Source organism: Apteryx rowi, unplaced genomic scaffold (assembly GCF_003343035.1).
Source record: "Apteryx rowi isolate R43461 unplaced genomic scaffold, aptRow1 scaffold_212, whole genome shotgun sequence".
NCBI classification, from domain to species: domain Eukaryota; kingdom Metazoa; phylum Chordata; class Aves; order Apterygiformes; family Apterygidae; genus Apteryx; species Apteryx rowi.
Window position 1 is genome coordinate 1,357,464 of NW_020448442.1, and position 13,211 is coordinate 1,370,674.

Here is a 13,211-nt window from a genome sequence, read left to right on the forward strand (position 1 = left end):
TAAATAAAGCTCCAACATTGAAAAGATGATTACTTGCAATAATAACCCAAAGCATATTCAGTGCCAGACATAATCCTAAAACTCAGTGCAGCCTCAGGTCACTCTAAATTTTATTTTGAGGCCCCTGCTTACCCCAAAAGTGGGCATCCTTTATTCTTGAGGATCTTCCTACATCCCTTCTACATCCCAGCCACGAATCTCCTCTGAAGAAAAATTCCTTGCACTTCCTTCAAAAGCTGCCCCGTAAGCATTATAAAGGGACACCAACAAGAGAAGTTCAGAGCTTATTTTCTACTATCAAAAAAATAGGAATCAGGTTTCCCTGCTCTATCCCCACTTCCCTTTTTCCGTGCTGGTTTTATCCCACCTGCAAAATCATCCAGGGAAAAGACTTAAGAGTAACACAAAAAACTGCCACTTTTCAGCAGCTCAAATATGTTTGTAATCATCGCTTTCTACTGAAACAGCGTTCAGCCATAGAGGAAAGTGGGTCCTATGGTTAAATAACAGGACAGAAGTCAGAAGACCTGGATTCTATTTCTGTCTGTACTGCCAGTTTCCTGCACAAACTTCAACAAGTCTCTCAATTTCCCTGGGCTCCATATCCAGTCATTACTTTTGGGAGTCCTGAAAGATGAAATCAGGCCAGCTTCAGGAAGACAAGTAACTCCAACCTAGTTAAAATATACAACCTACATTATGAAGAATGAAAGCGCTGGGCAATGACAGAAGGCCCAATGCCTATTCTCATCATGCCATTCTTACTAAGAGTGGTGAGGAGCAGTTTGTAAGAGTCTCATCGAATACCCACCAAGAGTACAATGCAACGATTTTGTGCACATCTGACACACAAAAGCTCAGGTCTCTACACAGAGACTATAGGAGGTGTAGTTTCAGCAGCTGCTGAAATGTCTCTGCACATTGGGCCTTATGGAAGATCACCTGACATCTGTGAACAGATCTGTAATTCCAARCAATGACAACAACAGTACCAAGCATAATTAAATTTATATGAAGAGTCATGAGACAGACAGCCCTATAATCAAAGCCATAAATAAATCTGCTAGCTAACACTGAATCTCACAGGCAAACATATCACTTTCTATGAGATACAAGTGAGATGACTTGTGTGCATAGCATTTTCTCTTACTTTTGACAAACAACGTGTCAAAATATTTTCTCTGAATGGTTAGATAATGGAGTCTGTAAAATTATGTATGGCCAGTCTTACACTTCAGGTTCACAATTATCTCAAGCTATGCCAATAGCCATGTACTATGTCCAAACGCACTTTGGCTAGTCTGGCAAAGAAAGATGTTATCCCTACCAACAGGCCATCTCATAACACTGATTTTTAAGCGGCAGTCCTCACCGACATCAAAAATGAGTTCTGCCTGTTAATCAGGATACAATATTCAGGACATCTTCTCATGTACTTGAATAATGTTATATCTTGTTTCCACATACTAATCTTAGTGGGTAYGGCTTAGCCCTCTGCCTTAGAAATGAGTATTTATCAGGACATCTCATATTATTTAATCACAAAGTATCTTTCACAATACTAAATTTCCAAGTTCCTTCAAAGAAAGTAACAAGTCACAAAAGAGTTCTGCAAGTTCTGTCATGCTCACTTACTGAATGACTTTCAGAGGCTATGGCTAAAGTTTCTAAGTAGCTCCACTCCAAATATTTTCCATCTTATTTTACACTCCTACAGACATGCTGACATAATGTGTTATACCAGCACAACCACATCCAAGCTGCGGAGTTGCACAGATGTAACTATATCTTCGTTTTTTGTTGAAGTGGTACAAAAGCAGTTTGGAGGCAAATTCCCACTTCCATGAGTTATAATGCCTGACAAATATTCTCTGTAAGGAATTAGGAATTTTGTCTTCAAGGAGACTACTGAAGTAAGCAAGATTTGCAGAACCATGTCCCAAGACTCCCACCAATCATTTTCTAAATTGACACAAACACCTTTGCTCAGAAGACCCAGTTCTGCAAGGCCAGTCTCCTCTCCCTGTTGTGTGTCAGACCGTAATGTGTTCCCAGTAACACAATGTAAACCTCAAATATTTCCTTTGATCCAGTAGAGTTTTACTTGCATTTACAGTGGAGTAAATACGATCAGAATCTGATCTTTTAAAAGTATCTTTCACAGGCGTGTTTCTGGAATGTATTTGAATGTGCACTAGCTTGGCTGGAGTTGCTGATGACACTAAGCACTAAGCTAAGCACTTTCCAGATGTCCCCTACACTATTCTCTCTCCCCTTTCCTATCCTCACATAAAATGGCAACAATTGCATTGTCTTTTATGGACTAAGGAAGTGAAGGAAGGGGAGGGACTTCCAGGAATTTTTTAATACATATATTTTTCACATTAATGTTATTTAATTTTTATACACACACACATACAGAGCAATGTATATAAAGTGCATATGTATAGATAAAAAAAATAAAGAATTTTGAGTGTTCAGTCTAGCCTTTTGTTTCATATTTTTAAGCAATGTCACTTCAGCACAGCAAGGGAAACTACTGTTTCATGGTTATCTGTCCTTGCTTGACTCCATTCGCATTCTGTAAAGCTCTCTCTATTAAGGGCTTCTCATTAGCCATGTGAAGCCCAGTACCCCAGAGACAGTATTTAATTCAGCCATGACCTCCCTTCTGGGCATTTCCTGGCAAATAATGACCAGATGGAAGAGCTAAAGACTGYCAAACATTCACTGCAAGGAAGTGCCAAAACAAGGGTCTTTATTGCTGCTAAAAGCCATGGAAACATAAGAATGCAAAACAAAGTTACTACCTCTCCCCTTCACATCTGCCTCATTAAAGCTGTGATTGCTGCTGCTACAGTGTTGCAGGCACCAACTTCCACCTTGCCATTAAACACTGGCACAGTAGCAAATGACAAAAATAATTTTACTCCGTGTTAAATGATTATGTTTATTCTTATATTGCTACCAATCATTACTTCCATTTACTTGCCTCATTTGCAAGTTCCTCACACCATGTTTTCATTTTCTATGCTCAGCACCACGCTCGAACCTAGGAGTTAGGTCTGATGAATAACAACTTTCATCATTAGCACTGACTGTGCTAAAATGAAGGATGTTATTATCTCCTTCCAAAGCAAAACAGTAGGCAAGGGTCTCATTCTCCACCTAGATCTTGTCCCTGACATTTCCATACAATCACTTTTATCCTGCAGATCAGGCTGCATACGTGTGTATTAGTAAAATCTGATATTTATGCTAACCTGTATGCCAATTCTACCATCTAGAAGTGCAGCTATATAAGGTATTCATTGTGCTCAAGGAGAAAGAGCGACTATTTAGCTTCATTATGCTTACAATTAGCAGGTGCACTAGTCTTGTCTGACTTTGGGGGGAAGAGGGTATCCAGTTCCAGTTTTGCAGAGCAGTGAGACCCAGCCTCCTCCGCTCTTGAGCATCACATAAATTCATACAAAATCATCAGCCTTTATACAAATTAATAGCACGGCTGTACCAGTACAGCTAGAGCTGGACTACACCCATAACATAGTTACATTTATACCAGCTGAATGTTCTAAATGTATATGCAAAATGACAACTTATTTCTGCATGGGAGAAGGAATAACCTGTACCAGTACAGACGCCCTTATGCCTGTAGAACAGCATTCATACCAGGAGTCACACCAGCTGGACTTCTAATGGCTATACAGCAATTATTACATTAAAGAAATCATACTCCTTGCAGTCATAATTATACTGGTACAAAATCTACATGCAGACCAGGTCTTAAATCAATTTAGAGAATCTACACAGGGGATTGCTCCAGTTTAATTACATGTCCATTCAAATCAATTTGTTTAAATCAAGACTTAAGACCTGAAACCATTTTGCATATGGACTGTGTTTCTGTTGCATGCATGCACAATGACCTTGTAAATTAAGTCTCTGACTTTGACAGCTGACTCATACGAGCTACTATAATATGAATAATAAGTAAAAAGTAGTAGGGTACATGCTTCTACTTTTGTCGTTTGAAGAAACCAGAACAATTCTTAGCAACTCCGGATAATGCTGTGGCAAACTGATATTAACAGTTAAGGGTGTTGTTGCATCACACTGGCCAGTGGAAAATACCAGTCTTGGCCGTCTTAGAAATTTAACTCCATTTCAGTCATTCGTGTTTTGCCACTGCTATTGCTAAATGTGCAAAGTCTCTAGTGTACACACAAAGAAAAGTGCAATAAGTTGTAATGTGCCTCAGCAAAATTTGCCTAGTTTTCAAACAGAAGCAGACAGCACAGTCTATTTTGCATTTTACAGAGTTTTCATCCTGCCTGTATTAGGGGCTGCACGTGGCTATCCATGTCCAGAGTCAGATAGCAAATCTTCTGTATCTGTTATGTAGGGCCCCAGTACCAATTTTAAGCATGAGAAGCATTCACACACACATAAGAAGCACACACCCATGCAGAAGGCTTATAAAAGAAAGAGACAGAAGAGACAATAGCAGGAAGCTTGAAAATCTTGGAATTGTATTTGCCCAATATATTTTCTTTTTCTGTATTTATCTATACATTCTTCCTTAATTCCTCTATTATTTAGTATTCTTCCAAAACCTGAAATAACAGAGACAGCACACAAGTCCTTCATCTGCAGAGTTCTCACTCAAACATACTCACTCAAAAGACAACTCATTCATCATCATTTATCTGTACCACTGAGCGCCCAGCAGCAAAAGTTCCAAAACCTAGCAACATGAAAGAAAATCCCTAAGAAAGAACTTTTGAAGAGGGATCAGACAATTCAGTATCACAGTAGGTGATACAGTGGCCACTACAAGTCAGAATAAAGGCAGAAAGCTATGCAAACAAGAAAATTAATAATGAAAGATCTGCTTTCCACTGTTTTCCCTGTTAGCAGGGCCAAATCAGCTAGGGATGCAAAATTTTACTCCAGTAGTTAAATAATTACAATACCTAGCCTGGACACAGTTCTGCTAATATAAATACACATTTTATCAGGATTTTCTTTCATCTTCTTATGGAACAAAACTATGCTAAGCATTGTTCTGTTTGTGTAACAGCATCCACTGGAGAATTGTTGCCACTTTTTAACAATACCAGTGTGTTTTGTGCATAGACATGGTTTTAGGATCTTCTTTAAACATAACTGAAATGACAACAGCTTTTTCTGTAATTTGAATTAATTAACTGTATGAAATATTTTGAGCTCTCACTTGATTAAAAAGTTGTTTTTATGACATAATTGTTTGTTTCCTACTTGCTTAGCACAGACTCTTTTTTAGTTTAGTAGAGTGACTAAACTAAGCTAACTAGACTCTTTAGTTTAGTATTGCGAAATGAAGGATGGTCCACCCCAAAAACAAACAGTCTGAGATGCTGTCTAAATTGCCCCCTATCAGCCATGCCAGCAAGAGAAACATAAAAGGTGATCCTCATTCGCACAGCCATGCTGACAGAGGTGTATGTTTATATCAGGAAAAGCATAGCTTTAGCAGTATTGCCTGCTTTGTTGGTGAGAGATGATTTTACTAGTTCCAGCCTTTCCCAGTTAGCACTGCTTCTGTCAAATCTTTGTCAGCAATGCCAAAAGCTATGCCTGAAAGAGCTACTTAGCTCTTTCAGCCATTTTCAACACCAAATCAAGACATCACAGCACTGCTAATGTTAGTGCACCACTGCTAACACTGACAAGGGTGCCCTGGAAACATTTGTGATGGAAACAGCACTAGTGATCTTTGACCAGAGTTTTTCCAGTATCACCCATGGTGGGGAAAATGTCTCATACTATTACTCGTATCAGTAAGACGAGAACAGTGCAAGAAAAATGGCATAGAAAGTGCTGAGGCACAGATAGAGGTCTTAAAATCTTGCCTACATGAAGTTTTTTTTGTTTTTTTTTTTTTAAGACAAAAGTCCCTTTTGGCCCATCAGCACCTGTGGTAGCACGTGGGGGTGCACCACAGAGAAAAGTCCTGTTCCACCAGTCTCACATTCAGTTACACTAGTTGTGCATTTTGGGCCTGATGCTCCAGTACCTCATACAGCCTTTTATACTATGATAAAGCGATGGCAAACTGCTGCCAGGAGAACCTGACACCAATTTGAATGGTCTGTACAAAGGGCAATAAGTCAGCAAAAAACTGACTGTATCCAGGCAGTCCCTAAGCTTCCCAAAGTTCTGCCACAGGCACCCAAAACCAACTATTTTAACTGCGCTGCTACTATATATCTGCATTATACCTGCATGGAGTATTCCCATGCCAGATGAATATAAGGGGCATTTATACAAATTTAACCGCATCCCCACTAACAGACCAGTAAGTATATGGCATAATCTATTTCAGTCTTTAAAAAAAAAAAGTCAGATTTTTACTGCACTGACCATAGGCTCTGCCTAACAAAGCTTGACAAACCAAACACTAGCAATTTCAGATGTTACCAAAGCTCTCTTCCTTTGCTGCTCCTCTGCTGAATGTCAGAGGTTCTGGTAGTAGAGCTGATGAAGGGAGCACGCTTCCATGCTCCGGCATCCCATCTTGCTGCTTAAATCACAGGGCAAAGTATGGCAGCCAAGGGCCTGGGCATGCATTCACTTCAGCCAACTTGGCTACAGGGCATGGTAAGCACTGACAGAGGACTGGGGCAGAAAGCTGGAGGACAGTTGCGTCTTAAACTGAGGGAGCTGCTAATTTCCCCACCTCCAAGGCCTCCGGTTCAGTGGGAACAGACGAGACCTGCAGCAGGCCTCAAAAGCTTCTGTCTGTACCGCTTCACCCGTCCACACTGGTTCGGAGACAGCGTGGCTGTGGGACAGCTGAAACAGAACAATCAGTGTTTAAACTACTGCAATGGCAGCCTTTTGGGACCCCCAAATTAAAGAAGATACACCAGGTACTTTAATTTAAAACAGTACAGACTGTATGCTACAACACAAATACATCAATATGGATACGGAATCTTACTTCCTTAATGTGGTTTAATACAACCACTTCTAACACAACTGGTTGCTCCTCAGTCTAGTCAAGTGCAGGTACTTCATCACGGTGCAAGTTCAGTGCCAGGCTATCCAAAGTCTGATCCATACCAGGCATTCAACCAACACTACCACTGCAACAACTGAACTGGCATTTATTTTCATCAAATACAGACAGAACAGGTCAGCTGGGAAAACTGAAGAAGTGCCTTTGATTTGAGGGCCAGGAAAGAAACAAGTTGTTGACGGCGTAAAATTCATGACTACAGATTCTGATTTTTATAGTACTCAAACAGTGCTCTTCACCTGAACTAAGAGGCCCAATCACACAGTAACTCAGTAGGAATTTTACAGGAATAGTGCTGGAAGTAAAGGCCTGCAGTACTAGGCAGAAAGTCAATGGAAGAGCTAGGGGCTGTTTTTTGTGGTATACCATTATCACTCAAGTGGGATGTGGGCCTTCAGCTGATTGCCAGCATGCTGTTGGGATGACTTTCCAGTATGTGTCAAGAGCAAAAAAAAGGTATCACAGACTTTCCCAGCTCTGCTGATTTAAGATAGACAGCACTTCATCTGACTTGCTCTTTTGCAATAAGACGGCCATAACTCACATACTTCACATTTAATATGCTGCAAAGTCATCTGCCTTCCAAGCACAAGAGCTTGTTCTGCTCAATGTCACTGCCGTTAGGCCAAATTTAAACTCAATATTGCAGGACAACTATTACATTGCTATTAATAATAAATAGTCATGATAATATTTTACCTTAACAGAACATCTCATCCCAGAGGATCCTAAACTACTTACAAACTCTGGACCAAATTCTAGCCCCTGCTACAACCCTGTAGCCTCTTAATGGTTTGCACGGGTGCAAGAGAAGGCACACATTAATTATAGATTACATCAGATGCATGAACCACTTCCCTGCAGCTCCCTCCCACTTCACAGGCAGATCCGGTGATGCCAGTGCTTTAACAAGGGATTCTCACAAACATCTTCCTCACAACAGGCCTGTATCACAAGTCTATGTGATGTCAGTGCTTCCTGATAAGATGTGGGAAGGTAAGGATCTCAGCAGCACAATTTTTTGTGTTCCTCCCTAAATAAAGATGTTCTCTCGTGACCACAATCAAGTGTAGAAGAAGCACCAGTTGGCAAACAAATTTAAGTGTTCCTTAGGAGAAAGAAACTCTGAAGAGCTAGGAAAGTCATATTCTATCTGTATAGTCCCCAAGCAGAATGGACTCCTACCATGTGCTGCTACAGTATAAACTTTTAAAAATAATACTACTATGTAGACATGGTTGTGAATATGTACTGTGAATATTCAGTGTACAGCTCAATGTTTACTGTCTATTACTTGAGAGAGTAAGTGAAGACACTTCAGTAAACAGAGCTGAAGTAAACATCTCCAGAGACGTGTTTTAAAAACATCTGGCACTTGATTTTGCCCAAAAGCAAAATGTTTGCTCCCCAGAAACATTTATGTGAACTTCATGAACAAGTTCTCTTTAGTTGACTTGACTAAAGCACCRACAGAACCAGAAACACGGAAATGGCTGCAACTTTCCCTTCAACTTAGAGATGAAATATCATCAAGGTTTTCTCAGCATCACCTGCTGTAAATTACTTCACGTTATGTGGCAGCTACTTAGTCACACAGGGCAACAGTTTCAGTCAGAATCTGAAGAATGTCAAATTTAATTGAACTTAGGGAGAAATTATATAGTGAAAATTCATGTTTTGACCATTTTGAACTAGGTGGAGGGTCATATTATGCTGTCTGTACTAGTAATTCTTCTGATGCTAAAGATGAATAAGAATTCTGGGGACATATTTTGTCTCTGCATGCAAACGTGTCCCCTGCTGCTGCTGAGGCTTGGGATACAATTATATTGCTGATGTGGGTGGACAGTGGAAAAGCAGACCACCACTTCCAGCAAGCATACCAAACTTTTCAGCTCAGTGAAAAGAGAAGACACTCATATTCAACACCATATCTGTTTTCTGTGCTCACCCAAATATTCTGCCACTGATTTTTCTCAACCACCAATCAGCAAGTCAGTTGGGATATTAGTTTTGTATTATCCAAGCATCCAGCAGCCACAACTACAGCAGCAATAAACAAAAGCAGCAATAAACAAAAGAACTCCTAAGCAAGCTGGATAGACCAGAGGTGGGAAAGAGAAAGGGCTGATCAGCCCTATTTTGTAAATGCAAATAGGGAATTGGATTCCTTTCACACAGAAAGTGACAGAGACCATCAATGCATTTCAGAGACATCTCTAAACAGCTATGGGTTTCATTACTGCTTTTGGTCATTGCCAAAGCCAACCTGGTTTCAAATTCTCCCTTGAACTTGGTCTGTTCCAGATGTTTGCCCAAGATCAGTCTAGCTCATAAGAACTGTTGCACTGAGTCTGATACAACTCAGAACTGTGTTTCTAACAGAGACAAGTAACAGATGCTTAGAGGAAAAGTTAACAGGGTAAGTTTAAAGCCATATTTCTCACATTTTCTCCCTCCCAGCTTCCAGGAAGCTACAGTTTGGGGACTTTCCAAGCTAAAGATGGTATTCACACACTTGTGTTTTAATAGCTGCTGATGGGCCATTGTGTGAAAAAATATGTTTAAAAAAGCAATACATCTACATGTTGGACATACTAGTGAAAACAAAGCAACTGAATTTTCCCTACTGCAGTGTCTGAGTTAAACACAGCTGCAAGGACACCTGTTTCACCCCATCTCTGCATCCACAGTCTGCATCAGAAATAGGCCAGAGTGCATAAAGTGCTGCAAATTCACTGCGTAAACACAGCTCTGGACAGGAGATGGAAATGCTGCCAACTGCTTCCTTGTGTTTTTACTTTTTGAGAATGAAATATTCCCAAAYGAAAACAAAATATTTGGCAACAAACCAATTTTAAATATAATACAGGTAAGAAAAAAGTTTGGCCCTGACTCTTCCCAGGTCAGATATATCTCTCTTGATATGGAAACCAGACCAGAGTTTACTAATGAATGACCTACGTCTTTCTCAACCTTTCCTGCTGCAATGCAGCATAACACCATTTTTAGTCCTCCTGAAGACTCATTTTATGAATAAAACCCCTAGTATCACTGTCCATGTCCTACCACTAGATGCCATACAGTGCTTCTTGTATGAAACCTAAAGAGAAAACAAACAAACCAAAAGGAAAAGTTAAAAAAAAAAGTTAAGACCCACATCCTTTCCTTATCACAGAAACTGATGATTTTCCAGCTTCTGCTTTCCTCAACCTACACAACACTGCCAGAGCTTACCAGAGGATTCTGAAACCCCTGCTTAATGATTGTGATTACACTCCTCCCCTCAAAACAGAAAATCTAGTGACTGAAACAAAATAATCACTCCCTGGCACACCAGTCCCCAAGCCATGAGGCACCAGAAGGACTAGGAGAAGCTGACAGCTCTGAGGTTTTCTTCTTAAAAGTCTGGGAACTGCTGCTCTAGTGTCTTGTTTGCATTTGTTCGAGTGCGCAAGAACTTTTATTTTTATAGATCTAATGCTTGAACTCAAAAAATCAAACAGTAAAAATTTAAATCTGAAATAACTGGGGGAAAGAGTTGTTTACAGTCCAAAAGATATTCACGTAAATAACGATCTTTTAAATAATATTCTTTAAAAAAATCATCACATATTGCATGTTAGTACCTTATCATGTGTTTAATCCCTATTTAATGATCATTCCATGTGTTTTCTTACATATTTTACTACAATTGCAACATATTAATACCTTAACATTGGGGAATGGGAGGAAAACAAATTAACTAGGGGTAAAAGCAAACTGAGAATGGTACAGCACCAATCAGTACGGAGAGAACACCTTTTTTTTTAGTCTGTTGCTAGCAAATTGCATCAGCAAGTTAGGAGTAACATATCAGCTAAATCAATTTGTTAGCATCATTCATAAATTCAGCACAGGTTCAGGAAATAGKTTTTTTTCCTTATCCACAAATATTCGGAGAGGGACAAATCACGATATTACTTTAAGTCCTTCAAAAATCACATCAATTGTGTTTCTTTTTTATTTCAGAAGTCTTGTTCTTGCAAGAGATGCCTAGCGTCTGCCTGAAATCTCACAGGATTCTACCTCCAAGAGCAGAAACGAGCTGGGGCACTTACAAGAGCAGCACCTGCAGGAAGACRTATCATATGAAAGAAAAATAACTAAATACTGAAAGTCAGCAGAACTTTCACAACTGTCACCACACAAATTCATATGTGTCAAATGTGAAACCCAATAACCCTGATACTGTCTTTTAACTCCCTGATAATTTACATTTTATGGGATACGTATTTCTGCATTACAAACAAATCTATTTACACACCACTTTGGCAAGAGGCAACCTTCTGGTATAAATGTTGTATCTTGAGAAAAAGTCAAAAGTATATATAAAAAAGGAGCAAAGTCTCTCAACTCGAGGACAAATGTTTCCAGATACAGGAATMAGCACTGCGCAGGGCTTCCAGACAGATGCCTACATTACACCTAGGTCATTAATACAGAACTTTAGGGTTTTTTAGGTTCTCCTTTAATTGTCCTTCTAAAGACTGAAAACTCTAACTGACACTACGGGTGTGAGGACGGTAACTAAATCTAATGAGTGCTCTAGTAGGGATGTAACACTACTACATGCCAGACACATTTGGGAGGCTGTAAACAGTGATAACAATCAGCCTACATAACTGCAGCCTCAGAGCCAAACTGACCACTCCTGGACTTCACCTAAACCTCTCTGAAGTCAGCTACAAAGGTGACTCACTACACTGTCCCCTCCCTTTCACATTTTCCCACTTACAGCGGTAGGGCCAAATTAAGATCTCCCTTACACTCACACAGACCTGGAGGGTACTCCCACTAAAATCCATCAGAAAACAAATGTTTAAATACCAGACATCATGAAGTTGAAAGAGCAAAGCCTAGGTATATGCTCACAGCAGTGAAAGCAGAATATGGCCCAGTTTTTCCACATTAAAACCACAGAATCTTTGCAACTACCTTTGCCTACTTTTTTAATCCTTTCCTTTCCTTCATATGTGATGCTAATTAAGCCTCCTGCGTAAAATACTTCCTCTTCTGTCACGGTTTCCTGCCTCCGGCTCTGGTTTGCATCTGGTGACCCTGTGGCCTATTCCAGTCGTGTCGGAAAGGTAGAGCGAGTAAGACCCCAGCCTCCTGCGCACACAAACTCCCGGGCACGTATTTTCTCCAGCGAGAGAGTGATGAGCAATTCCCCCGCTCCAGCGTTAGGCACATGAGAAAACCGCTGGGCAAATGCACTCAGGGTTATTTTCTCCCTTTTTTAACATGAAACAGATGGCATCTGTCCCCTTCGCCCAGGTCCTCCCCTACCGTTTGGGCTAAATGTCAGGCCTGGTGCTGGCGATGCTGAGTGAGCATCCAAGAGCGGCAGCGGCGGCGGCAGGGGAGAAGCCCCGATGGGACAGGAGAGGGACAGGAGAGCAGGATTACACACCGGGCTGCCGCAGAGCCATTCATCTCTGCATCAGGCACCCGCAAGCCTGAAGGGCTCTGAACACCTCTTGGGGAAAAAAAAAAAAAAAAGAGGAAAAAATAGGCACACACAAGACAGATGGGGGAAAAAATCGCCACCTCCGAGGTGGGGAGGGAGCCTGGCACAAAGGAGCCGCAGGCACCCAAACCTCAGCCTGCGACAGCTCCGGCAAGCCCGAACCCTGCCTTCAAATCAATGATCCATCAATGAAAATAAATAAATAAATAAATAAATAAATAAATCGCAGCAGAGCCCGGCTCTGCCTCCGAGGTGGGTTTCCCCGCTGCCATCCCCGCGGCGCGCAAAAAGCCGGCGCCGCGGCGCCTCCCCGCACCGGGCCCCACTCACCCAGCGTCTTGACGGCGACCTGGCGGGTGAGCGGCGGCGGCAAGTTGATGCAGACCAAGTCCACGTCCTGGTGCAGCAGCACCTCGTCGATGCGGCTGGTGTAGAAGGGGACGCTCATCTCCTTGGCCAGCTCCTCCGCCTCCTCGGGCGTGCGGCCCCACAGCGCTTTCACGGCGAAGCCCTCGGCCTTCAGCAGCGGCACGATGACCCGCGCCGTCAGCCCGGTGCCGAACACCCCCACGCCGGGCAGCATGGCGGCGGCGGGGGGCGTCGCGGCCGCTCCCCGCCTGCGTCCCGCCCTGCCTC

At 41.6% G+C, this 13,211-nt stretch overlaps 1 protein-coding gene across 1 annotated transcript in view; it reads right to left on the reverse strand.

Moving 5' to 3' along the window:
• GFOD1 (glucose-fructose oxidoreductase domain containing 1) overlaps positions 1-13,189 on the reverse strand; it is a 78,959-nt gene extending 65,770 nt beyond the window's left edge. The window contains exon 1 of the mRNA XM_026064257.1: positions 12,906-13,189. Coding sequence (XP_025920042.1) covers positions 12,906-13,158 — 253 coding nt within the window. The 5' untranslated portion in view covers positions 13,159-13,189. The remainder of the gene's footprint in view (positions 1-12,905) is intronic.
• Positions 13,190-13,211: the final 22 nt, after the last annotated feature.